This window comes from Psittacula echo (assembly GCF_963264785.1).
Source record: "Psittacula echo genome assembly, chromosome: 27".
Taxonomy (NCBI): Eukaryota; Metazoa; Chordata; class Aves; order Psittaciformes; family Psittacidae; genus Psittacula; species Psittacula echo.
The window spans coordinates 1,614,832-1,640,450 of NC_137762.1; the positions used below are offsets into that span (position 1 = coordinate 1,614,832).

Below are 25,619 nucleotides of genomic sequence, written 5' to 3' on the forward strand. Positions count from 1 at the left end.
TTTAACACCCCCCTGCAGTGGCAGCGTTGACACGGGGGGGGTCGAGGGGCCGGTCCCTGCTATGGGGGGACCGCTGGACTGAGCGCCACCCGCCAGGTGGCGCCGCGTCTTCCCGCCACCTTATTTGCATACGGCGCGGGAGCCCACGCTGCAGCAGTGCCCCCTCGCGGTGCGGCGGGGATGGTGCCGGGACCGGGGTACCGGGCGCACGGCGATCCCGCTTGCAGCGGTCGGGATGGGGAGAACGGGCTGCCTGTCGCCATGGCGACGGGAGGCGCGATGTACCGGCCCCCCTGTCGCCGTGGTTACCGTCGGCGTCACGGCTCCGGGACGTCACGGGCGCCGCCGCCGCCCCCTCCGGGGCAGCTGTTCCTGGCTCGGTGCTCGCCCTGCGCGGTCCAAGGCCTCGTCCCGGTCCCGGCACCTGTCGCCCCGCAGCCCCTATTCGGGCCCCACCGGGCCCGGCGCCAGCGCTCGGGAACGGGGGATGCGGCCCCGGGGGGACGCACGGGGGGTCCCGGCACCCAGGAACGGAAACCGAGGCAAGCGCGGGGAGGAGCAGACGTGTATTGACAACACAGGGGTACACAGCCCAGAGCCCCCCCCGGCACCCACCGCCTCAGGAAGGAGGCCCCCTCCTTGCACCCAATGTCTCTAATGGACTAGAGCTTCCCCTCACAGCCCCCTGCAGTCCGCTGGTCCCCACGGAGCGATGGGGCTGCCTCCCGTCCCCATTCCCATCCCGCTCCAGCAGCTCCCTGTGCGCAGGGTCCGTCCAGAGGGGGGGCCCTGGGTGCTGTCCCGCTCAGATCTCCTGCAGGAAGTCCACGGGGAACAGCCCCACTTTGCGGCCGGTGTAGACTTTGACGTAACCGTTTACCTCCTCCCCCTTCTGCACCACGATCTGGGGGCAAAGGGGGTGATGGTGACACCCCATACAGCTCCCCCCAAGGGTGTGAGCAGCAAGGACCAAAGGGCTCCTGTCTCACCTGATCCTTCTTGAGTGTGATCTGCCCAATCTCCCTGTTGCCCACGAAGGAGCGCGTCACCTTGTGCACCCGCTCGCCCGCCCGCACCCGGATGATGAAGTTTGGAGGGAAATATCCAACTTTCTCCCCGATCTTCCCCTGGAAGGAGGCAGTGGCTGGGTGCAAGGTGTGGGTTGGAGCCAACCTGTGTGACCCCCTCAACAATCAGCCTGCACGGTGTGGGGGGGCTAGGGACACAGCCATGCGATGTGCTTTAAGCGCTGCGTCTTTCCCCTCTCTGCCTGTAGCACCCCAGCCTTACCCTCCACCACTCCTCATTGGAGTCATCGACCACCGTGATCTTCTCCCCAGGCCTGCGAAGGGAAGGATGGGTTCAGCATGAGGGGGTGTAGGGACCCCCTCCCTGGCCAATTGTTGCTCCCCTCCTCACCCCTGTGCTCTCTATGGGGCTGGTTACTTACGGGAAATCCAGGTCATCTTTCTCCAGGGCTTTAAAGCGATAAATAGCCACGAAGTAGTGAGACTGGGGGAAGCCACCACGTGTCCCTGGCTGTAGCTTCTTGCTCTATGGGAGGAGGAAAAGGGGGTTGGTGCCCCAGAGTTGCTGAAAGCCCTGGAGAGATCCCTGCAGCCTCTCCCCATGCTCCATAGCATGAGGGTGACGGGTACCTTGTCGTCTGTTGGGCTCTTCTCAGCCTTCTTGTTCCCTTCAGAGGTGCCTGGAAATGGGAGGATGAGGGGTTACATCTCTCCTGGTGCTGCCTCCCAGCCTGGGGCCATCCCAAGGATCTCCAGGTCATCAACAAGGGGAAGCCCCTGAACTGAAGATCCCCACTTCCTATAGGGCAAAACCCACCCCAGTGAGCCTCCCCATGAGGGTCCCTCCCTGCCCGGTGCTCATGGCTCAGCCCCCCGATGCCACAGCACTCACCGGCCTCCGTTTTGCCTCCTTGTGGCTTCGTGGCCTCTGGTTCCTCATCCATCATAGCAGCCAAAGGCTGCAAGGCAGAGAGCCGTCAGGGGGTGTGGGGCGGGCAGGGAGGGGGGTTGGCCATGGGGTGCTCACTCACGTTCTTCTTGTCATCCTGCCCCTTCTTGCGCTCCTTGTTGGCCATGATGACGCCCGTCCGCAAGGTCTCGAACACGGGGTCGCTCCTGTCGGCTGCTGCGGTGGCACAAGAGATGGTGAGAGGGGTTCGGCTGCCGCACACGGGGAGATGGGGGGCACCCAGCACCCAACTTACAGAGCTGGTCCTTGATGCAGAGCTGGTCACTGTAGAGGGGTGAGCTGTATGCCCGGCGGAAGCCAGGGGGCTGCAAGGGTGGGGGTTAGAGCATCAATCCCTGTCCATACACCAGCTGAGGGGATGGAGGGCATGGGGACACAGACGGGAGCACCCCCGGAGCCAAGAAGCACCAGCCCATGGCAGTGCGAGGGGGAGCACTCACGATCTTGCCGAAGCAGCGCTGCATCTCCACGTAGGTCTGGCAGTGGTGGTGGATGTTGGTTTTGCAGTTCTTGCACCTCAGGCCAAACTTGTTGTTGACTGACAGTGTACGGGGTGGGGGGGTGGAAACGAGAGGCAATGTGACACTGCAGCTGCAGGGACGGCTGGGCTGGAGCCCTCGCCAGCCTTGGCCCCCAGCCCCAGCACCCCTCAGCACTCACGGACAATCATGCGGGCACAAACGTCACAGAACTTGGGCTTTTTGAAGTAATGATCTTTGAACTTGTGGGGTTTGTCATTGACGAGTTTCGGGGGCTCGGGAGGCGGCTCGGGCTCCTCTTCTTCCTCCTCTTCCTCATCCTCATAGATGTAGAAGATGGGTCCCCCGGAGGGGCTGACCAGCTCCCCATTGGGCTGCGGCTCTGGTGGTGCCTCCTCCTTGGGTTTTTGCTGGAAAAGCTGCTTCAGCTTCTGTAGCTGCTGGGCAGGAGAGGATGGATGCACAGGGCAGGCGTGGGGGGTGAGCCCGGCAGGCAGAGAACCCAGTGCCTGGCTGCCAGTCCCTTTGCTCTGACCTAGAGATTCCTTCATCCCCAGTGAGAAGAGACCCCGGGTATCCTGAGGCAGAAACTGTGAGGACGGGGACCCTTCTCCCATTAAAAGAGAAACTGTGACTCCTGAGCATGATGTGGATATGGGAAGAGCCAAGCTGGGAAACGACACCCAGTTTCCTGCTGGATCAGGAGCCCACTGGGCATCCCTGGTCCCACAAAGCCTTCTGGGGCCAAGGCACAGACGATGCTCGGAAGGTGCCTTCCCCACCCACCCAAGCTGCCCTGTGGGTACCCACTTACCCGGCTTTTGGGTTTCCCACCTGAAGCAGGTGAAGCTGGTGGCTCCGGCACTTCCTTCTCTGTCATGCTACGGGGAAAAGGAGACACATCAAATTGGCTGGGGCTATTCTCATTGCAGGGCAGGAACAGCCCAGACCTTGCTGGGTGAGAAGCATCTTCAGAGCCACTGCCTCCCTCTGCCCCAGCATCATCACCCTCAGCAAGGGCCCATCCTGCGCAGGCTGGAGACTGGGCTGCTGCTTGCCCTATGGATGCGAGCCAGACCCTGGGCTACCTGCACGTGTCCAGACATCTCCACCTCATGATTAAACCGCAAACGGTGCTACTCTGGGCTCCCCAGGACCAGCAAACGCCTATGGTGCTGCCTGGCATCACCACACAGCCCTGTTTTCTTCTCCCTGTGCTACCACGAGGGCAGGATTTGCTACTGCATCCCCCAAACAGGCCCAGTCCTGCCTTTGGCTCAACCATCCCCATGGTCCCTCTACCCAGACATCACTATTCTTAGTGATAACCAACACAAGCCCCCCCCATGCCCCCAAGGAAACCAGCCATCAGGGAAGAGCAATGGGCACCAAGGAGCCCTGGGACAAGGGGATGCTGCAGAGGCAGAGCCCTGGGGTCTGTTATCAATAAAGAAGGGGGCAAAAGGGGGGGGGGTGTCAGTGGCCACGACGAGGGGTCATTGCAGAGGGAATCACACTTACACTGTGCTTGCAGCTTTTGCCCTGTGATGAAGAGCCCCTCGATGGGCGGCCGATGATGGGGCCTCGGCAGGCACGGAGCCCCCAGCCCTCGGTGCCGGTGCAGGGAGGGGGCAGCCGCCCCAGTGCTGTGCGGTGCAGGAGTGACAGGGCAGAGGGGAGCCGACAGCTGAGCGCGGCCGGAGGCTGACGCCGGGAAATTGGAGCCCATGCGTGAGCCGGAGGGGAGCGGGGCCAGAGGAGGCACTGGCTATTTGCGTTAGTGGGTTGCTGGGCGTGCCAGAGGCCACCCACCCCCTGGCAGCAGCCCCGGGGCACGCCAAGGGCTCCAGCCTTCAGCTCCTGTTTGCTCTGGTGCTGGAGGCCCCTGCAGCCGGGAGGGGAAAAGGGGAAGAGTGTTCCTTAGCACCAACCGCGGGGCTGGACCCACCGCCCCGTCCAGGCAGCTCTTACCTCTCCATCCATGCCTGCTTCTCTGCTGGAAGCACCCGGGGTGCTGCAAGAGGCTCCATTGCTGCACGCAGTGCTGGGGTGAGGGTGGTGGCGCTTGCAGGGCAGGAGGATGCAGCGATGCCTGCACCTACCAGCTCAGGGGCTGCTTCCCTGTCATCAGGAGAAAGATGTTGCATCCTGGCAGGGGATGCCCTGTGCCCCCCTTCCTGCACTGCACGGGGCTGTGAGTATCGTACAGGGAGGACCAGTGCCTGGTCAAAGTGCTGGCTGCAGCATCCTCCTGCCTCCCAAAGAGGCAGCCCCTAGCACTGGTACTGGCAGAGAATGGGAAAGCAGCGTTAAAGCGATGGACAAGTTTTCCTTTTGTTCGTTTTTTATTTAAAAACAACCCCCCCAAATAAAATAAAACAAAAAAAATACCACCCCTCCCCCCCCAAATAATAATCAGATTAAATAAAATGTGCAGTGAACATACCAATTCAACACCTGTATGTGCGGTTCAACACAGTGCTTAACAAAACAACATACACAGGGGAAGGTGGGCGGGCAGGGGCATCACTCCAAAAATAATAATAATAATAATTAATAATAATAATAATTAAAAAAAATCAATTTTTCGTCTCTTAATTCTGTCCATATAAATATATCCATGAAGGAGGGCAAGAGGCAGGAAGGGCAGAAAGGAAAAAGAGAAGGCAGAGGGAAGTGCCTGCAAGTCCAGTGTGCTCTGTGTGCCTGTGCGCGAGCCCTACTGCGAGCTGGCACGCTCCAGCACCCGCAAGTCATAGTTCTTTTTGGCCACACGCAGCTTGAAGCGGCTGAGGGAGTTGTTGAGGCGGAGGGAGGCGTTTTGGGCAGCCAGCGGGCTGGGGAACACGGCCACGATGGTGTATAAGGCAGCGAGGTCACTGTGCCTGCCGTTCTCCGGAGTCCCGGTGGTGTCCCCGCCGCCTCCATCTCCGCGGCGCCCCTGAGTCTCTTTGAGCCACTGGATTTTGGCACCGGCCATGGCGAGCTGAGTGAAGAGCTTGTCGGCCTCTGTCCGCGTGATGCCCTCGGGCAGGTCCGTCACCTCCAGCACTCGGCCCAGCACTGCAGTGGGAAGACAGCACGGGGTGGTTGTGGGGGCTCCCCACCCTGCCACCGCTACTGTACTAAGCTGCCCCCACCTTCCTGCTTCCTGCATCCTGACCCTTTTGATGCCCACATCCTGGTCCCCGCATGCTTCAAGAGGAGGCTGCTGTAATTCATCTGCTCCAGCCCTCCTTGCTTCCTCTGCTTGGGCATGGCTTTCCAGCCAGGGTGCTCTGCCCCAGCTTCCCACCCTAACCCTTGGGTACCAGGACTGGGAGCCAACCCACCTCTCCTGCCCTCTATCCCTGGAAGGGAGAAAGACACCCACGGAGCAGTGGTGTGGATCCTGAGTGTGACACTGCTCTGAGTGCTCAGCCCATAGACAGATCCACTTGTGTCATGCCCACCTCTTTGCCTCCACTCTGTGGTACCCAAACACCCTCTGCTGCCTCTTGGCTCCAGCCTTGGCTTTTGGGCTTAGCAGAGCGCTGGCTGAATGGATTCTTTGCTAATATTAACGTGGCATGTAATGAACATGCCAGCCGCAGGGAGAGGGACAGCTCTTAAAGGGCTCCCTGCAACCAGCTGCTGGTGGTGCTGGTGACGTGGAGGTGACACAGGGGACAAGCCTGAAGCCCCCATAGAACCAGTGAAGACTGCATCCCCCCCTGTGCTGGTGGCGGCAGAGATGGCATCTGGAGTCTCTGCCAGTGCCAGCTATGCCGTGCAGTGGGGACTGCTCAGTGGGTACAGGGTGAACTGCTTGACGAGGGTCACTTGCCTACATCGCTTGTCCCAAGGTCAGTGGATGCTGACTTGAGGGCTTGTCTCTTGCTCCGGTTTCCATGTTTCATTCCAGTCTGCCCCTTAAAGAATAAAGCCAGCAGAGTGTCACCTGAGGAGACACTGTGGCCTTACAGAGCATCCTGGGGAGGCCAAACTCGATCAGGCCATCACTGCGAAGGGGGATGAAGACACCAGGATGAAGCTTGCACCCTCGGCACCTTCGAGGTGACACCATGCTTGGGTGAGAGGAGATCAAGGCACAGCCATGCTCCCAGGACACTCAAAGGACCTGGGGCTGACACTGCTTCTGGGTGAAGCTGGGAGCAGCACCAGGCTCTAGGGAAATCCATGGACAATAGCAGCTCTATTGGATGGATGGCATGGGGTAGGCAATACCTAACCGAGGGGTGCCCAAACACAGGGCAGGGAAAGGGGTGGTCTTGTTCTGCTCCCAGGCCCATCAAAGGGTGGCTGGGTGCAGCTTTGGCCTGGTTTTACCTGGTGTGCATTGTAGTTGGGTTGGTTGTGGAGCAGCGGCGGCGGACAGATAGACAGGTTATACTGCAGCGGCTGGCCCAGCAATGAGTAGCGCCCATCACCTGCAAAAGGGAAGCAAATGTCTGGGGGGGTCTAAAGGAACCGCAGGAAAGCCCCAGCTCTGTCCTGTCCCCTTACCTTGTGCTGGGCCCATGGGCCGGGGGAACTGTGTGAGGACAGGGAGGGGGCTCAGCCCCGTGCAGACACTGTTGAGGTTGGTGACAGGCGACGGTGTCGGGGATTGTGTTGGGGACGTGATGGGGCTGTTCAGTTGGGTGCTGGCCTGGGGAAGGGAGAGTGTTAGAGAGCGCCTGTGACGGGTCCCTCTCCTGCCTCACCACCATGGGGTGATCCCACCCCCATCTCCCAGCCCATCCAGATGGCACGGATGCTGGGGTCCTCTGTCCCGCCAGGCTGCTCCCGAAACAGGAGCTGCCTTCCTCCCAGTCCTCTCAATACCTGAGCACTGGTGTCTGGGTTGTACAGGTCTCCTGGCTTCTGCCCCCGCTGGTCCAGGCTGTAGTACTTACAGTGGCTCCACTGCACCACAGGGGGATTCTGGGGGGCCTGGGGGCCATTGGGAACATTCAGCTGCATCACAACCACGCCAGGGCCTGACGGAGACACCCCTGAGGAGAGATGACAGCACCGCTATTGCCCAGGCTCTGCGCGCTGCTTCTCCTGCTCACTGCAGAACAAGAGGCACGCAGCCTGTGAGCACAGGCTGGCACCCTACAGCTCCTGTATCCTGGTTCCAGCTCTTGCACCAACCCACCAGGCCCCAGCCAGCCTGGGCTGCAACGCTGGAACCCCAATTCCTCTCATCCACTGCTCCCTGGCCCCTTGCGCTGTCCTGGTGACACTGAGCCACGCTGCCGGCAGACGGGGTCCGCAGGCCACAGCAGCTCCCTTTGCCTGCTCCTACCCTGCCCACATGGCAAGGAGATGCCAGGCCAGCATCAGCTGCTGTGCCGTGACCTGGAAATTCCCAGTGGGCTGTGGGATGGGTAGGACTAAGGAAACCCATTGCACAGAAGCTGTTAGACTTCACAGAACCACAGCCTGGTTTGTGTCGGAAGGGACATTAAAGCTCATCCAGCTCCAGCCCCTGCCATGGGCAGGGACACCTTCCACTAGAGCAGCTTGCTCCAAGCCCCTGTGTCCAACCTGGCCTTGAACACTGCCAGGGATGGGGCAGCCACAGCTTCTCTGGGCACCCTGTGCCAGCGCCTCAGCACCCTCACAGGGAAGAGCTTCTGCCTAAGAGCTCATCTCAGTCTCCCCTCTGGCAGGTTAAAGCCATTCCCCTTGGCCTGTCCCTATAGGACAGCTCTGTTCACTGCAGCCCCTACAAAACCTGATCCACTCTGGGCAGAATCAGTGCCAGTGCTGACCAGTGACCACTCTTACCTGAATACTGCTGCTGCATCTGTGGCGGGCTGCAGGGTGATGGGGACTGTGGCATCTGATACTGTTCAGAGCCAGGAGGCTGAAGGAACCCCACCGAAGGGCTGTGAAGCAGAGAGTGTTCTGGTGAGGTGCTGGGAGCTAAGACTGGGCAAGCTCAAGAAGTCACCAGCATCTGTGGTACCCAGCCACCTCCCTGAGCTGCAGGAGCAGGATGCTGTGCCCTTTCCCTGGGCAGCAGGATCCCTTTCTCCCCAGGGCAGGTCAGAGATACAGAAGCTTTACCTGGTGCCATTCTGCTGGGCAGTTGGGATGACGCTGTAGTAGATGGGCACCCCCCCAGTCTGAATGCCCCCCTGAACAGACTGGCTGGCTGGTACAAGCACTGGCTGCTGGAAGGGCTGCTGGACCACACTCTGGGACTCACTGGCCATGGGAACCTGCGCAGGGAGGAAAGCAGCAGCACTATGTAACGACAGGTAACATGGAGCAGGAGCAGGGAGAACTGGCCCCAAAGAGACACCAAGGAAACCCATACAAGGTAGAAGAGATGCTGGATGGGTGGCTACTGCAGCCCACAGCAACCTTGCCCAGGCAAAGGCAGCACCTCCCAGTTCTTCTGCAAACACAGTGGCAAAGGGACTGACTGGGACTCAGTCCTCAAGGCACGTGGGACATCCTCAAGGCATGTCCCACACAGATTCAGACGCAGACAAGCATCTTCTCAAGGTAAGTCTCCACTTTTGGCTCCACCATGCAGGCACAGGAAGAGGGTGCTTCCCCCATAGCCCCCTTCCCAAGAGCCCCTCATTGGACAGCAACTGAAGCCTACCTGGTACGAAGGCAGTGGAGTGTACTGGACCATCAGACCTTGCATCTGGCTCCCCATATTGCTCCTCTGGCTGCTGAGGAGGCCAGGGGGCTGCGCCTGCTGCACTCCCATCATACTCTGCATCTGGCCACCCATGCTGTTCCTCTGGCTGTTGAGGAGCCCAGGGGGCTGTGCCTGCTGCACTCCCATTACACCGTGGTACGTTTGCTGCTGGTTGGACATCATTGGCTGTAAACCTATCAGAACAGGGTTTAAATGGAAGAGCTTCCCAGCTGGCCACAGCTTGAGACTTGGCAGATGAGGTGCTCAAACCCTGCTTTGCCCCATCTCTTGCTAAAAAGTGGGAAAAGGGTTTCCCTTACGGCAGGTGTGAAAGAAAAGACCTTAAGGAAACTCCTGGCTTTAAATCCACCTTGGGGCACCTCAGGGTATGCTACACACCAAGAGGGAGGGAAAGGACTAGAAGAGCCTTTGCAGCCAGGCCAACTTTCAGCTTCCCTTTGCACAGCCTGGCCCTAGGCAGTGCACGGGAGATCTTGAAGAGCCAACAAGAGTTGCAGATAAGGAAACCATGCCCCTTGACCCCCATTTCCCCCCTGCTTACCAGGCTGCTGGGACTGCTGAGGGAGCTGCTGAGTGCGCTGGGAGCTGTAGGCCACTGGGTGACTGAGAGATCGGTATTGCTGGCTGGAGTTCGGGTACTGCCCGGGAGGGTAGTAAGAAACCTGAATCTATCAGAGCCAAGAAAACATGGTGGTGAGAACACAAGAGGGATGGGACCAAGAAGGCTGCTTCCCCAGCACCAGTTTTCCCTCTCACTTTCTGCTGAATGAAACCAACCGAGTGATAGCTCCTCAGGTAATCAGCCCCTTCCTGCTCCTCCCAGCCTCACATCCAAGCCTTTCCCAGCCCAGTAGGTACAACTCATCACAAGCACAGGCAACAACCTTAGAGGTTATAATGCCCTGCAGGACCCCAAAGAAAGCTTAGAGGTGTCAGCCCTGAACTGGTCACCAAACCTATGAGCCAGAAATGGCCAAGAGGGGTCCCCAGGTAAATGCCCCACAAGGACAAAGAGGCAGAGATCATCCTGCTGTGTGCTGACCCATCACAAATAAGCAGCAGAAGAAGCAGAGACCCACTCTCAAGGAGCTGCTCCTCTGCAGCCCCTCGCCTCATAGAGGTGCACATCCCCTTTGGGCTTGCAGGTGCTCTTACTTGCTGGGGAGGCTGAATGTAGCCCTGGGGCTGCAGCACCTGCTGTGTGGGGGCCGTGTGCCCTGAGGCGGAGTAGTTGGAGGTGGGAATGGGCTGCCCAGGGGTTGCCATGATGAATCCTGTCTGCTGAGGATGCTGGGAGATGAGGGATGACTGGAACATCGCCGAGGAAGGATCCGGTGCTTCCGCAGAGCCCTGTCGGCTGAGGCTGATCTGCCCAAAGGGGTTGCTGAGTTCATCGGCCTGCATTGGGGAGAAGTGGGAAGGATGGAGGACAGCACGTAGGACAGCAGCATGGAGGACATAGCTCTGCAGACCCCTTCTTCCTACTCTTGTGTGGAGGAGCTCACCCAAGAAAGGTCCCCAGAAATGAGCCACACACCAAGAGCACTCTGGGGGATGGGGGGGCAGAGGCAGGCGTGCTGCTTGCAGGGCTGCATGCTCAGCAGGCACTGGTGACATGCAGGGCCCCCCACACGCAGGGGGGTCCCAGCCCAGGGTGTGCCATTCCCAAAAGAGACAACATGGGCTGACTGGGACCACAGGGCAGCCACAGTCCTCGGACCCCAGTGCTGGGCACAAGCATCACTTCTGGTGGAGCTTTGGCACTTGGTCATGCCCAGGCTCTTTCCATGCTCAGCAATGCCTGGCCCTGGTGGGTCTCACAGCCTCAGGCATCCCACTGCCTTGACTCCATGGCGGCACAGAGCCTCCATGAATCCCAAACCGACCGGGCGCAGTGTCCGCAATGCACCTGGTTAGCAAAAGCTCACACACCACAAAACACAGCACATGGGTACAACAGAGAGAGTGCAGAAGAGGAAATGGGGTTTATACCAAGTTGTACTGCTGGGGTGGAGAGACTGGCAAGAGGACTTGGGGGCAGGAGCTTGGAGAATACTGAACAGGCTGCAGCGCTGGGACCGGCTATGACCAGCAGAGAAGGGAGGAGAGTGGGAAAAGGGGGGGAAGGAAGGACAGAAGGAAGGAGAGAAAGAAGGAACAACAAGGTTAGTCAAGTGAGCCAACTGCAAACACAGAGGGGGGCATTGCAGAGGGTTGGGAAGCAAGGAGAGCAGACCAGGGGAGCAGTCATCCCTCTGTGAGGATCACATCCCCACCCCTCGCTTTGTGGAGCTGCAAAGGCTGATGCCTGTTGATGATGACACCTAACTCAAGCACCACATGCTATGCTTTGGGCCCTGAACTTGCAGGTGCACCAGGGGGACGGTGTGTTTTCACATCTCCCACCAACACTCAAACACAGGAAGGTTTGTTCCTGCGCTATCAGAACAGCCAAACAGGAAAAGATACAAAGGAAAACCTCAACAGGATGCAGTGACCCTGTACGAGCTCCAGAAGCTTGCTGGGTGTTCAAACCTCAGACGAGCCTCAGGAACAAGACAAAGTACGCAGGAACCAGGGCTCCATGCTCAGGATTAGCCCTGCAGGTTGTGGAATGTCACTTGGGTTTAACTCAGGGAGGGTCTGGAGAATACCAGACTCAGGTACAGCTCCAGGGCTGCCTCTTCCCAGGACATGAGGTGACCACTGGGGAAGCTCAAACCCAGCTACTGTTTGTGACAGCCCTTCACCAGGATGGCAACTGGTTGCAGAACATGACCCCACCACTCAGCAAAAGACTATAGATCCCTTGCCAGGAGAGCTGCTGGCCTGAGCAGATATAGAAGAGGCTGGCAAGCTGCCACACAGCATCATCCACAGCCACAGCAAGGCCCCGTAGCATGGAGGAACCGTCACTCCCTAACAGGCAGCAAGCGTGAAGATACCCAAACCCCACTGGGCAAGTGTGAATCCAGAGCACCCTGGCTCTGTTTCTACCTCCCCGCCGGGTGCCCAAGGAGCTTACGGAGTCCCTGGATCCTGGGCAGCAACTCACCTGGGATATCATGTGGTTGCTCATGGCTGGCTGCTGCTGGGCTGCAGGTGGAAGTCCCTGGGGCTGTGGTGGTGGCTGCTGGGGTGGCTGTGGTTGAGGCTGTTGGGCTGTGCAGGGTAGGAGGCCACGGCTGGGCTGTGAAGAGGGGGATTGGCTGCATGCTTCAGGGGCACCTAGTACCAGACCTTGAACAGAGAAAGGCATGGCAGGGTTGGTACCTGAGAGAGAAAAACATGGGTTTGTTGATGGGGGGTATCTCCTGCACTGCAGCCAGGTTGCAGTCTCTGCTGTCCACGTGGTGGCTTCCACAGGGGACAGGGTGAGCAGGCTGTAGGCTAAGTCAGTCTGCCTCTCTTCACAGCAAACCAAGGTGCTGACACCCTCAGCACACCGCGTTATGGCCCCTCATCATGTCTGTACAGCTCCACAGTGGGTCACAGCACCTCCTCCCACTGCCCCACACAGGGAATGTGACCAGGATGCAATCACTGTTCCACACTACAGCCATGACTTGTATAGCTGCTATTCCCAAGAGCGTGCTCTCTTCCCTGACCCCAACTTAGCACCCACATTCCACACTGGGACACAGCAGTCCCCACCCATAGATCTCAGGTAGTTGTTATATGCCACAGGCTTTCCACTGGGCAAAGGAACTTGATGTTAACAGCAGCCCCTGCCTGATGCAGGGCTCTCCACCTCAGCACGAGGCAGAGATTAACAGCATGGGATGCTATCAGATACACTCCTGTCAGCTCAGGACCATAAACCAGTCAGTGGAGAGAAGCTGAGCTGCTCCCAGCCACAGCTCAGTTTTGTGGCTCAGGCACTAACTACATTGTCACGACCTGTTCAAGTGCTTGCCCTGAACAGAGAACCCTATTTGATGGCCTCACAGATCCAGCACACGCACATCTTTTGAGTACGAGCCTAGGAGATGGAAAGCTGGAAGCAACTCCTTCCCATGGGAGGAAAAAATGGTTTGGAAGGAGTGCAATAGATGCTGCAGGGCACCCAGCTGGGAAATGCTCTCCTCACTGTTTCAGTCTCACTTCCAGAAAAAAAAGGGCTGTGAAACTATTGCTTGATGCCCAGTAGCTGCTATTTAATGAATTCTGCCTCTGATCTACTGCATTGCAACAGCTCATCTTCAGGCATTCTGCTAAGGATGTCTGTATCAGCAGCCTCATGGTGCAAAGAGGGAAATAGCTTCTGACAGTTGCCCAAGGGCTAAATGCTGAGATGGGAAAAGAGCCCCATAGTCCTCAGCACTTCCTCCCCCACAGAATAAATGAGGATATCAAAGGTGGGGCCTGGTGTTTCCCTCTCGCTCCCAAGTGAAAATCCCTGGATGTTGCTCACTGATATTGCACAGCGAAGGTAACCAATGTGGCTCCTCATTTAGCACTGCACCATTAAAATCATCGACTCACAGACTGGTTTGTGTTGGAAGGGACCTTAGAGCTCATCCAGTTCCAGCCCCTTGCCACTACATTCTCAGGAGTATAGTGACTCATTTGGAGTGAACGTTGTAGGCAGATACCACTAAATGCAGTCATCTGATGAGATAGACTGGGTCTGATGAGACAGACTAATTGGTGACACACTTTCCCTAGCCCTCCTTTGTTGGAAAGCAAGGAAAAGGGCCAGATGGTTCACCCTAACTAGAGGCTCCTTAGGCCTGTGAGGGATTCTGAAGAGCGGAACTTGTAGCACAGCAGGGGAGAGAAAACAACAGCTCCAGGGTATGAGACTAACCAATATCCTTTATCTTGGGGAACTGCGCTGAAGAGAAGGAAGATCTAACAGGGAGTAATGAAAAAGCAGGTGATGCAACAGGTGCATCCCTGTCCAGGTACTGAATGCATTCAGATGAAGGACTTGGGGGTGTTGGTTGATGAGAAAACGAACATGAGCCGGCTGCAGTGTGCGCTCGCAGCCCAGAAAGCAACCGTATCCTGGGCTGCATCAAGAGGAGCGTGAGCAGCAGGTCATGGAGGTGATCCTGCCCCTCTACTCTGCTCTCGGGAGACCTCCCTTGGAGCACTGTGTGCGGTTGTGGTGTCCTCAACATAAAAAGGACATGGAACTGTTGGAACAAGTCCAGAGGAGGCCATGAGGATGAGCAGGGGACTGGAGCACCTCCCGTATGGAGACAGGCTGAGAGAGTTGGGGCTGTTCTCTCCCGCATGGAGACCTCATAGCAGCCTTCCAGTATCTGAAGGGGGCCTACAAGGATGCTGGGGATGGACTCTTCCTCAGGGACTGTAGTGACAGGACAAGGGGGAACGGGTTCAAACTGAAACAGGGAAAGTTTAGATTGGATCTAAGGAGGAAGTTCTTTACTGTGAGGGTGGTGAGGCACTGGAATGGGTTGCCCAGGGATGCTGTGAATGCTCCATCCCTGGCAGTGTTCAAGGCCAGGTTGGATGAGGCCTTGGGTGGCCTGGTTTAGTGGGAGGTGTCCCTGCCCATGGCAGGGGGGTTGGAACTGGATGATCTTAAGGTCCTTTCCAACCCGAACTATTCTATGATTCTATGTCAACCACGTCCCATGCCCGAAGCATCACGAGCCCCAGTTCCCCAGCCCAAAGCCTATGAACAGTACAGTACCTGCCCGGGACGTCCTGCTGGCAGTGCTGCCTTTGCTGCTCCCGATGCTGTCCCCCCGTGTCAGGATGGAGATGCCACTGAAGCTGCTGGCTTTGGTAACGGGTGGTCGCAGGTTGCGGATGGAGCCATCGGAGTCTGTGCTGCTCCACGGCCGAGGTTCCAGTGACTTTATCTCGCTCTCGGTGCTGCTCTGGCGGCTGCCCGAGGCTCGGCTCAAACTGTCCCGGTTGCCCCTGCAGAGAGGGAAGGAATTGGACCGCACGTCCCAGAGCAGGGGGCAGCAGCAGGACCTGCAGCAGTGCTGCCGCACTGCGGGGGGAGCCCCAGCAGCAGCTGGCTGGGACACAGCCCATGGGCACTTTGCATAGGGATCCGACAGCAAACACATGCCCCCGGGACACAGCTTCCTTGGGCATGCACCAAGAAGAGCCAGGCGCTGCTGATGGCCCTTGGTGTGTGTTGAGAGCTGGCTCTCGGCCCTTTTCCCTAGCCAGATCCCCACCTGGAAGAGATGCCAGCAGGGTCAGAGCATGATCCCTTATCTCGCAACAGGGAGCTTTTAACAGAGGCCTTGAGACGAGGCTGATTGAGTCCACTTTCCACACCAGCCCTCGTGAGTCTTTCTGCTCAGCTGGAACACCTCCGTGCTGGGATGCTGCTACACCCAGAGCTGTGCTCCCACTTGACCGCCCTCCCTTAGCCCCAGATCTGGCTACTTTACAGGACTTTAGAAAGTACCAGCACCGCATCCTCACCAGTGAGCCTGGCTTCCAGCTAAGGATCACAAGCACAGGAATGGGTTCCCAGGTCTTTGCCAAGGAGGAAAGGAGAAGGCAACAGTGAAGCAGATGCTCCCACAGTGCTGCAGGCTGAGCCCAGCAGCAGCCCCACACAGGTGTGGAGGGGAAAAGACAGGCTTGGAAGAAACTTCTGAAGTGATGTCCTAGGCTGCTGGGAGCATGGGAGAGCCAAAGCAAACACATCCCTCGGGAAACCTGGATAATGGTTATATCCCTAAGGAGGTAAAGGAATTGGGACTATGCAGACTCCTGCTTTTCCTACTCCTGCTACTCCAGGCATGCTACCACACTCTCGCTTTCCAACAGCACTGCCCCAGCATCTTCAGCCATGCCTTTCTCTCCCTCTGCTTTACTACAGCCTGTTTCCAAGCGTGTCCACCAGCAGAGAGCTCTCTGCAATCACATCTGGGCTTCAGCAAGTGGAGGATGTATTGCTCCATATGCCCAGCCCAAGACTACTCTGAATGCTGGGTTTTGAGGGTGGAAAGTCTCTGGAGTTCACACTGACATCACCTCCAGCTCCTGAAGAGCTTGTCTGTGTCTGTCCAGAGCTCAAAATGGTCCAAAGGCCACACATCCTCCCTCTCTCCGCTATGCAAACCACAAAACAAAGACAGCAGGTTAACCAAGCTCTTCAGGGACAAGTCAGAAAAGCTCCTAGAGCAGTCCTGGCTCCTAAAGCTGCAATCCCATCAGCAATCATCACTGTTCTATGATTCTATGAACACCACTGTCACGTGCGGACTCCAGGACAGAGTCCCTGGAACTGTGCTGAGGACATTTGACTTTCCACAACAGCATCCCTCAAAAGAGCTGGAGCCATGCGACAGACCGAGAGGAGCAAAGCTGTTCCTACACTCACATCACAGAACGGTCTGGGGTTGAAAGGGACCTTAAAGCTCATCCAGTTCCAATCCCCTGCCATGGTCCAAAAGCCCCTCTCCAGGTTTCTTGTTGCCTCTTTAGGCACTTGGGAACTGCTCTAAGGTCTCCCCAGAGCTCATCAGAAGAGGGGAATCCCCTCCCTGAGCTGCTGCTCACGCTCTGGGGGTGCAGCCCAGCACATGGGGGGGTTCTGGGCTCAGGTGCACACTGAAACCGGGTCATGGGGAGCTTCTCTTCCCCCAACACCCCCAAGTCCTTCTCCGTAGGGCTGCTCCAGCCAGTCTCCCTCAGCCTGTGGCTGCGCTTGGGGTTGCCTCCTGTCATACACAGAGATGCTTCACTTCTAGAGCTTTGTCTATGAACATGCAGCAGGCATGAAGGCTTTGATTTTCATGCTGCTCTTCATCCTTCTCCTTTCAGCAGCCTCCTGCAGCAAGGTGACTTGTCACTAACTCCATCCTTCCAGCCCTTTCATCCACAGGAAAACTACTTCATAAGAAAATGCTGCTCAAACATGTTCCCAGTGCCCTCTGCAGCGTACTCTGCTTGAAATGAAAGCCTGAGACACTCCATTGCCACCACTAAGTAATCCAGCCTTTATAATCGGGGATTAGGAACAACCCCACCTATCTGGATGCTGATCCCTGTAAGGGCAGGGGGGTTCTTGGGAGAGAAGAGGCAGAATGGTTTGAAACTGCTGAAATCCTCTGGCTTCCCCACTCTTCTCTGCCATTTCCCCCTTCTCCCCCCCCCTCCGATTTCATCGATGGCTCAGCAAAAAACAGAACTCAAGAAATGGACGTTGCAAAAGAAGACAAGGTCAGAAACTGCAATAGCAGCCACGCATGGGGCAAACTTCCTCAGCAGGACAAGGTCCAGAGTAAGTCAAAGAGAGACACCTAAAAATCTGCCTCTGTTTGTGAGAGCTAGGAGAAAAGGCTTCTTTGGAGATTCTGTCAGTTAACGTCAGAAAAAAGCATCATTATAGAGTCATGCAGTCCTCTGTAGAGAAAGCCAGAGCTACAGATAGTGTCTGCTGAACAGTACTGACCTGCTGTCGGTGAGGTATCCGTTCTGGCCAGCCTGGAAGCACGGGAAATGCATGGAGATGGGAAGGAAAGAAAGGAAAGACTTAGTAACATTGGAAGCGACAAAGCAATTTCAAAGCAAAGTGGAGCAAAGCACTAACAGTATGGGACTTGAACACAGGTTGTGTTGTGCACCAGTTACTCAGGAGTCTTGCTGCACACCAGGCCCACTCGGCTCTCCATCCAGGCCCATTAGGAACCTTTCCTGGTACCTATGACCCTGAGATGTCTCAAGAGTTCGCAAATCTGAGTCCTCAGCTCCCTCCTTCATTGCCTTAAGGCAGCTTTGACAGTAGCTTTGTCAATGGAACAACCAAGGCCAGACATACAAGGGTCCTTATTTGCTAAATGCAGTTATCAGAGCCATGTCAAAAAGGCAGAGGGCTCAAAGCCAGCTCAGGCCACCCTGCAAGAGTCGCCTCTGCCTCTAGAAGTCAGATGCAAAGCGCTGGCTCAGCCCATGAACACAGAGCAAGGGTAAGTACATGCCCACCCCATGGTGTGCTAACACAGGGCAGCACGTGCTCTAGTCCAGCACTACAGGCAGAGCTGCTTGCTAACCTGTCTGGATGGCTTTGGGCCCGTGCATGGAAGACAAGTCCCTGATCACAACCGGCTGGAGAGTCACTGGCTGAAGCCTGGTGACCCAACGCAGCTCAGCACAGTGGCTACCTTAACAGCCTCCTTGGGCAGGCACATGGCAATTCCCATTGGGATGAATGAAAGGCGTCTTCCCCAAGGTGCTCAAAAGCAGCAGGCAAGGAGCTGGACTTTGAACGTGATCCACGGCAGATGGGCACTTGGAATCGGCCCTGATTCCATCACTTGGCACAGCATGGAGAGCTGCCTCCAGCTGGCAGACAATACTCAACAGACCAGAGCACAGCAGCCTCTCTGAGCCAGATGTGAGCAAGGAACACAGCTCCAACTTAGAGGAGTTCCATGTAGGGAGCAGAGATTTCAAGGAAGCAATAACCAAGCTGGACACGCCACAAGAACGACAACAAACGTACTGCCCAATTCATCCTGTAAAGGCACAGAGCCCTGCCCGATACTCCAAGGCCAGCACTGCTTGGTCAGGAGGTCGAAGTTGCAGCTCCTTTCAGATTCATCCATTGATTTGCTAGTCATCCCAGAAATGCCACTGCAAAAGTTTATCATCTTGCTGGGCAGCAAGGAGCAAACCTGCCCCCTCTGTCAGTCCCCACACGTGTAGTAGGCAATTTAGGGAAGGAGCAGACTGGGGAGTGGAGGTGTAGCTCCTCTACCTCAAGGTCTTAGACATCTTTGGTAGGAGTTGGAATTCAACCCTAGGAAGACCACTAGGAAATTGGTAGAAAAGGCACTGACAAGATCTGACCTCTCAGTATAGTCAAGGCCACCTTCTGCCACAACGTTCCAGGAGGGTACCTGGCAAGTGAGTCATCCAAGCTTACCTCTCGTGCAAATATCCGCTCCCTGACCCGCTGATACTCTTCCTCTCGCTCTTCTATAGATTTGCTCCTTCTCCCATCCTGCAAGGGGAGTCTGATCTGAAGGGACAAACACATCTCAGCGGGTCAGCAGTTGCCAATGGGAGCAGGGGGCTCAGTCAGCTGCTGGCATTTTCATGCAGCAGTGTAAGTGGATGTGGATTACGGAGTGCGTGCATGATGCCTGGATGCAATGACACAGCCTCTGCCTTTGAACCTACCTTCCGAACACCTATGTCTAGGGATGAACATCCGGGAGGTCTTAGTGCACTCTGAAACAAGGACAACTACTCTGCCTGATTCGGAAAGGACAGATCAGGAATATCACCACGTGCTTCTGGAAGACTGTTCCCAGGGGTCAAAAGCTAAAGGTCGCTCTTTGGAGCATATGCCAACACAGCAAACTCCTGCTCAGACATGAATTCTGTGCTTCATGGGTAGCTGCATCACCTGCAGAGTGCCACCATGGGGAAACCAGAAACTGATCCTGATTGCAATGACCAGCTCCCCAGCCTGACGACTTAAGTTCAGCAACATGACCCAAAGGCAAGGGATAGTGGTATTCTGGGGCGATGTAAAGATAGGAGCTACAAGAGCAAAGAGCCTGAGATCCCTGGTGAAGAGGTCTCCTGTCTCTTGCCTCTCCTGCCCCAGTTTTGACGTTCAAGAGTCTGTCTGACACAGGCTGGCAACGCAGCCACAGATGAACAAGCTAGCTCTGCATTACGGGTCTGGTGCCACCTGAGACAGCCCGAGGGCAGCCAGAGATTCAGGAGGGTTTTGAGCTTGGATGACTGGCAAAAAGTGTTTCATTTGGCCGATGGTTTCCTTCCAGCAGCACTCTGAGTCCTGTAGACTTCGCAGCTGGACTCGCTGCAAGCCCCAGGAAGGGGTGGGAGAGATGCTTGGCAACGCAGCTCTGGGGCATTTCCAAGGGAACCTTAGCAAAAGGCTTCACCTTAAAGCCTGGCCCAGCCACCAGACGATATTCAGGGTACAGGAAAGTACCCCCCATAGAATCCACACAAATTCTTCATGCATTTCCACAGTATTTTGTCAGGTTTTCAGGATATAGCTAGATGCGGCTGCTTGGGTGGGGTGGAAGCTTCTATTAAAGAAGGTTACTGCAGGAAACCCAAGAGAAATTGAGAGCTGTTCTCAGCTTAGAGAAGTCACACTTGACTTCCACAAAGTAAGGAGACACTGCATTACCACCCCTTACCTGATTATCATCTCGGTCCATGCTGGTATCATCTCGTTTTAGGATGAACCTCTGCGGGAACTCTGCATTCTTCTCATCTTTGATGTGCTCAGAGAACCTCTGCTCAGGGCTGCCAAGGAAGAACCAGCCCTTGTTAGAAGGGGAAACACAAGGCAAAGAACTGTCTGTCTAAACTCGCTGCTTTGCAGGGATTAAGGAGGTGTGCAAAGGTGTTTATTGTGTTAAACCTCTCCTTTGTGAGGGCAACAAGAGCTCCTGCCTCTTCTCTGAGAACTAGAGAGCTACGAAGGGCTTGCAAATAGGACTGGAAGTGAGGGATTCTCCTCTTCTTGAGAGGAGACCTGCCCTTCTTATGGAGGCAAAAACACATGGTGTGGGATCCATCCTGCTCTGGACCAGGGCTTTGCATCTAGGGGTCAGGCAGCCCCATGTAGGAAAGGGGATTCCAGCCCAGTTGTTCTCCCCCCCTCCTTCCCCCTTACATTCGTGTGTTACTGGTCTTGTTGATAATGACTGCCTTCCCAGTTTGGTCCACATTATGGTCCATGCCAAAGTAGGCAGCTACCCGGTGCAGCAGCATCCTATGGTACGAGGTCATCTGAGGGAACTTCTTGAACTGATTGCTGAGAAGAGGAGAGAAAGCATTAGAATTTAGAAGGCTTTAAACCAGACAATGATCATCTGACACCAAAAGAGAGATCAAGGCTGGAGTTGCCTTAACCAGGTCCCACATCACACCATGGCACATACCCCAAGCAGTTAGTCACGAACCAAGTGCTTGTGTATGGACAAATGGAGGTGGAGGATGAAGGCCAGGTTGGACAGGGATTGAAGCAACCTAGTGGAAGGTATCCTTGCCCATGACAGGGGGTTGGAACTGGATGGGCTTTAAGGTCCCTTCCAACCCAAACCTTTCTGTGACTCTATGAGGATGCACAAAAGAACAGGCCTCTTCCCAGCGTGCCCAAAAGACCCTCCATACTCTTTTGCATGACACAAACATGATGATCACTTACTTGTTATCACTAATAAACTCCAGAATCTCCTGTTCTAACTTTAGTAGCATCATTCTATCCCTGTCAAGAAAACAAAAAGGAAAAGACCACCTTTAAAGAGTGAAATTCTCCTTTCTCTGTGTGATAGCCCTTCCCTGTGATAAACTCACAAATATCTGGAGCAAGCAACCCTGTTAACCAGGCTTCACCCACCCTCCACAGGAATGAACTAAGAAACTCCACATTTATTCATATACAGTAAATGAATTGCCAGATATTTGGCAGTTTAAAGTTGCTTTACTCCATGGTGGGCTTTGGGTAATATTGACTCTCTGCTCTGCTGGACGCTCCACTGGTAGAGACTCCAGCTTTGCTATTCCTATGCCAGCATTTGGCTTGATTCTATTTATTACTGACACAGCAGTGGTTTCTTTTGAGGTCTGGATTTGACAATCAGTTATAGAAAGGGTTTTCAAGTAATCAAGCTTCCTTCCTGCTTGCATTCAAACAAACACTCTCTCTCCATCATACACCATTACATGTTTTGCTTGACTGCGGTATATCAAATCACAGTTGTCCTTTTTGTTTCTACACTGCCCCAGCTCCAGTAACACCCTCTGAAAGGTAAAACACATTCACAGGTACTTTCCATAGCTGCTGTAACGCCCCCTCCTCCCAAGACACAGACATATCCACACATGCACACAAACTCCATGGGTTTAAGAGTCAGTCAAAGTGTTCAAGGCCAGGCTGGACAGAGTCTTGGGTGACATGGCCTAGTGTGAGGCATCCCAGGCCATGGCAGGGGGGTTGGAACTGGATGATCTTAAGGTCCTTTCCAACCCAAACCATTCTATGATTCGTTGGTCACCAGGTACTCCCTCCCTTCCTTCCGTTAGCAAGCGGTTTTAATGAGAAGGCACCTACCGTGGGTTTTTTTTCAGTGTATTTACTAAAAACTCATGCAGGTCTATCCCAGTGGAGTCTGTATATTCCTGGCTGGAATCTGAAAACAACACAACAACAAGAGCAGAACAAGTGAACAAAACACTGCAACAGAACAGAGCGAACGGAAGAGGTGCGCGTCTTCCTGTCCCCGCAGGGAACTGAGCCTCATCCTCTGCACTGAGTATCCATGACAGGAAGAGAGGAAGGAAAGCCACCTTCTTCAGGTTGGGACCTGTGTTCACCTGGGCTCCAGCCCAGTTTCTAGCACAGGCTCTGAACACAACCAAGTGTCAAGTGTCTCCATCTGTGCAATCAGGACCATGTCCCCTTTCTGCCACAGGCTGCAGGAGCATTGGTACAAGGGACACGGGAGGAGGATACCAGAGAGAGGGAGATGAGATTGGGCCATGGAAGGAAACCGTGTCCCTACACCCAACCACTTGGAGAGTACTCAGGATATTCCATGCTATTATAGCATATTCTGTACAAGCAATTTCTGCACCTTTGATACTGGGTGCAGAAGAACCCTGTTCTTTCCCTCTCCCCACACCCTTTGTCATTTAAAAGCAATCACAGCAAAAGCAGCAAGCAAAACTGAACCTGCCCCAGTGCGGAGCTGCTGTCTGTACAAGGACTTCGGCTGCAATTTGCTCACCAGATGAAATGTGTATCTTTTAGCCATTTCTATGCCCCAAAATCATACACGCAGGATTGTACAGCAGAATCTGAGCTGACCTTCTTGCAACCTCACAGCTTGCCACGTGTGGCAACTGAAACTGGAAGCAAAAGTGGGTGTTCTTGGGTTTGCAATCTGCACTGTTAAAAAGCCACCAGATCACTAGGAATGCTGCAGGAAGCCTGCAAGCCTGCTGGGGCACGTGCCAATCTAAAGAAATCCTTCCCCTCACTCTGCAGGCTCTGCTCCAGGAAGGATGTCATAGAAATGGTACAGCCACCATCGACCACCTCACCTCGAGATAGCATTTTCCTAGGTGCCTTTTCTTTATTCTTGTCTTTTTCTTCTTTCTCAGCCCCATCTTTCGTGGACTTTTCCTCTTCCTTGTCAGAAGGGCAGCTAACGTGCAACTGAATGATATCCTGCAACAAAAAACCCCAGGCTGGTCTGAGTCACTTGAACGTCCCCTGGAGCTGGGACAGCCAGCACTGAAAGGCAGGGGATTCAGGTCATGGATGTGAGCCATTTCACAAGCAGCCCCATTCTAAGAGCAGCCAAAGCAGTCTCTCTCCCCACCCTCCTTCCAATGAGAAGCCTTGGCAGGCACTGAGGGGACTCTCAAGAGCATTTGTCGCTGTTGTCACTTGTCTGGATCACCTCAGAATCTAAATCACACGCTCCCCTATTTGAAGCTGATAAGATGCTATTACATCTTTGAGTCGCTAAATCACTTCCCTGACTGCTGCCCACCTCCAAGCTTCAGCTTCTTCACTGCCCACAGTGACCATAGATGAGGATCACCTCTTTTGCTCTGTGAGCTGGCTGCTTTCAGCCTGAGCATCAGGGAAAGGGCTTGGATCAAATCTTCCTTCCCATGGCCAAAAGCCCAGGGCTTTTGTGAAGGCCAAAGTACCATTCCATTCTGGGGGCATAAGCTTGCACAGTGTGAGTAGTTGTGGGTGTCCAGGGGGTTGATGCAGATGATTCCAGACATAACCCATTCCTTCAAAAGTAGTCTCTTGGGGAAAATTCCTGGCTCTCAGAGGACAGAACATCACCTCCAGCAAAGCAAGGATATTCTGGCTTTCCCTACTGCACAGCTTGCCTCATTCTAGGCCTACCTGTGACTCCAGTAGCCCATCTACAAAGGGGCTAGACGATTCTTCACATACAGCCAAACTCCTGACCAGTTTAAGCTTTGAATTAGACTGGAAAAGGAAAAGAAAGAGGACAGTTAAGACATCTCAGGCAAAATGCACCCACTTAAGGTCATCATGATGCTGCACTACCGAGCCACTCACACAGTCAGCCAGGTTGGACACAGCCTTGGGCGACATGGTCTAGTGTGAGGTGTCTTTGCCCATGGCAGGGGGTTGGAACTGGATGATCTTAAGGTCCTTTCCAACTCAAACCATTCTATAATTCTATGATATCAACCAGTCACATGAGATCCCAGGGAGGAGCAATAATAAGGAGAAAGGCTTGAGGTGCACAGACATGTTCTGCCTTACATATGGCAGTTGTACCTAACTCTGTCTTTTAACTGGAGGGTGTAACGTGCCCTGTCCCTCCAGTGACACCTCCGAATTTCACTTCTGGTGTGTTGGGCTCTGGGGAAGGGAAAGGAGTGGCCGTAAATAGCAGCAAACAGTTCCTTCATGTGCTAAAAAGGAGCACTCCTGCTCCAGTGCATGGCAAGTGACTGTCCTGAGCCATCATGTGCTGCGTTGTTGCATCTGCAGACAGGAGAGACTTGAGGGTACCAGCCTGGGATCACAACTCAGTGCAGGGTGGCCACAATGAAGAATGGGACATCAGAAGAGGTCGTACCTTGGCTCTTTTCCTGGCATGTCCATGGCTTGAAGTTCGCCTCTATGGAGAAAAGAAAGAGAAGGCAAGAAGCTGAATGTGGGAGACTCCCCCAAGGGACCACCCCCTCGTCTGCACTTACCTGAGACTCCTGGCGCATGCTGACCTCCTCCCCGCCGTCCTTCTCCACCTCCTCCTTGCTGGGTGACCTGGATATGTATTTGGTTTTGTTCACAGATTCCTCAACCACCTTTTTCTCCGACTCCTTCATTATTTCCAGAGACTCCTGGGCTGTGTTGCTGTTGGACATCTTCAGAGCCCTACGAGGCAGCAACGGGCACCTGCCAAAAGAGACGGCCAAAAGGGGAGAAGGGAGTCAGGTGCTGGAGAGAGTTTTTAGCTGTAACACAGACTCTTGTCCATACAGGTTGTAACTTCCTTTTAACTCAGCTCGCTTACAAAGACCCCAAACCAAGCACCCTAATGACAGCACAACCCCTTGGATGAGTGGCTCAAGGGGACCTTGCAGGAGCAACACAACTCTCACCAAGTCTCTGGAGACACTACCTGGGCAGAACAGAGCCTCTGAGATACACAGAGGTCCCCAGTGCAGCCATTGAGCCCAATAACTTCTTTGATATGAAAATGATTCTCCTTTCCAGGAAAGGAAGAAGTGATGTAGCTCAAGGGTTCAGAGTAAAGGTGCTGCATGGGGGGAGTTGTACCCTGCTCCAATGCCTCCGACAGCAACTAGGTCAGAAAAGGGAGCACTTGCTTGTTTTACTCACCAGCCCCCCTATAACAAGTTTTTAGCCCCAAGCCAAGCACCTCAGAGTATGGCAAAGGGATCTTTTCTCATCATACTACAATGGAACTTTGGCATCATAAGGGGAAGATCATCAGCTTTCCCTC

General features: G+C 55.0%; 2 protein-coding genes across 13 annotated transcripts in view; both read right to left on the reverse strand.

Moving 5' to 3' along the window:
- Positions 1 to 676: 676 nt before the first annotated feature.
- Positions 677 to 3,357, reverse strand: STAC3 (SH3 and cysteine rich domain 3; the record flags this gene model as incomplete). Of its 3 annotated transcripts, XM_080635437.1 has the most annotated exons (11): positions 677 to 904; positions 990 to 1,127; positions 1,291 to 1,342; positions 1,451 to 1,554; positions 1,659 to 1,708; positions 1,921 to 1,987; positions 2,060 to 2,154; positions 2,234 to 2,303; positions 2,439 to 2,536; positions 2,659 to 2,914; positions 3,292 to 3,357. In XM_080635437.1, 11 exons carry the CDS (start codon positions 3,355 to 3,357, stop codon positions 806 to 808), a joined length of 1,095 nt encoding a protein of 364 aa, XP_080491563.1. In that variant the 3' UTR covers positions 677 to 805. The 3 variants fall into 3 exon arrangements, with proteins under 3 accessions (XP_080491563.1, XP_080491562.1, XP_080491561.1); XM_080635436.1 differs by lacking the exon at positions 3,292 to 3,357 and having other exon boundaries at positions 2,659 to 3,098; XM_080635435.1 differs by lacking the exon at positions 3,292 to 3,357 and having other exon boundaries at positions 752 to 1,173; positions 2,659 to 3,098.
- A 1,552-nt stretch (positions 3,358 to 4,909) lies between these two features.
- The window catches only part of R3HDM2 (R3H domain containing 2), a gene marked incomplete at its 3' end in the record, with an annotated part of 40,470 nt that continues 19,760 nt past the window's right edge, over positions 4,910 to 25,619 (reverse strand). For 4 of the 10 annotated variants that reach the window (XM_080635288.1, XM_080635284.1, XM_080635287.1 and 1 more), the window contains 22 exons: positions 24,850 to 25,048; positions 24,729 to 24,770; positions 24,020 to 24,106; positions 23,194 to 23,320; positions 22,202 to 22,280; positions 21,296 to 21,355; positions 20,762 to 20,902; positions 20,280 to 20,388; positions 19,022 to 19,117; positions 17,549 to 17,580; positions 14,813 to 15,045; positions 12,203 to 12,420; positions 10,303 to 10,545; positions 9,689 to 9,815; positions 9,085 to 9,320; positions 8,538 to 8,692; positions 8,256 to 8,356; positions 7,305 to 7,474; positions 6,984 to 7,128; positions 6,807 to 6,907; positions 6,304 to 6,388; positions 4,910 to 5,540 (listed from right to left, as the gene is read on the reverse strand). In XM_080635288.1, coding sequence (XP_080491414.1) covers positions 5,197 to 5,540; positions 6,304 to 6,388; positions 6,807 to 6,907; positions 6,984 to 7,128; positions 7,305 to 7,474; positions 8,256 to 8,356; positions 8,538 to 8,692; positions 9,085 to 9,320; positions 9,689 to 9,815; positions 10,303 to 10,545; positions 12,203 to 12,420; positions 14,813 to 15,045; positions 17,549 to 17,580; positions 19,022 to 19,117; positions 20,280 to 20,388; positions 20,762 to 20,902; positions 21,296 to 21,355; positions 22,202 to 22,280; positions 23,194 to 23,320; positions 24,020 to 24,106; positions 24,729 to 24,770; positions 24,850 to 25,017 — 3,099 coding nt within the window. In that variant the 5' untranslated portion in view covers positions 25,018 to 25,048. Of the gene's footprint in view, positions 5,541 to 6,295; positions 6,389 to 6,806; positions 6,908 to 6,983; positions 7,129 to 7,304; positions 7,475 to 8,255; positions 8,357 to 8,537; positions 8,693 to 9,084; positions 9,321 to 9,688; positions 9,816 to 10,302; positions 10,546 to 12,202; positions 12,421 to 14,812; positions 15,046 to 17,548; positions 17,581 to 19,021; positions 19,118 to 20,279; positions 20,389 to 20,761; positions 20,903 to 21,295; positions 21,356 to 22,201; positions 22,281 to 23,193; positions 23,321 to 24,019; positions 24,107 to 24,728; positions 24,771 to 24,849; positions 25,049 to 25,619 lie in introns of those variants that run through there. The other 6 variants (XM_080635289.1, XM_080635290.1, XM_080635292.1 and 3 more) reach the window with 6 other exon arrangements.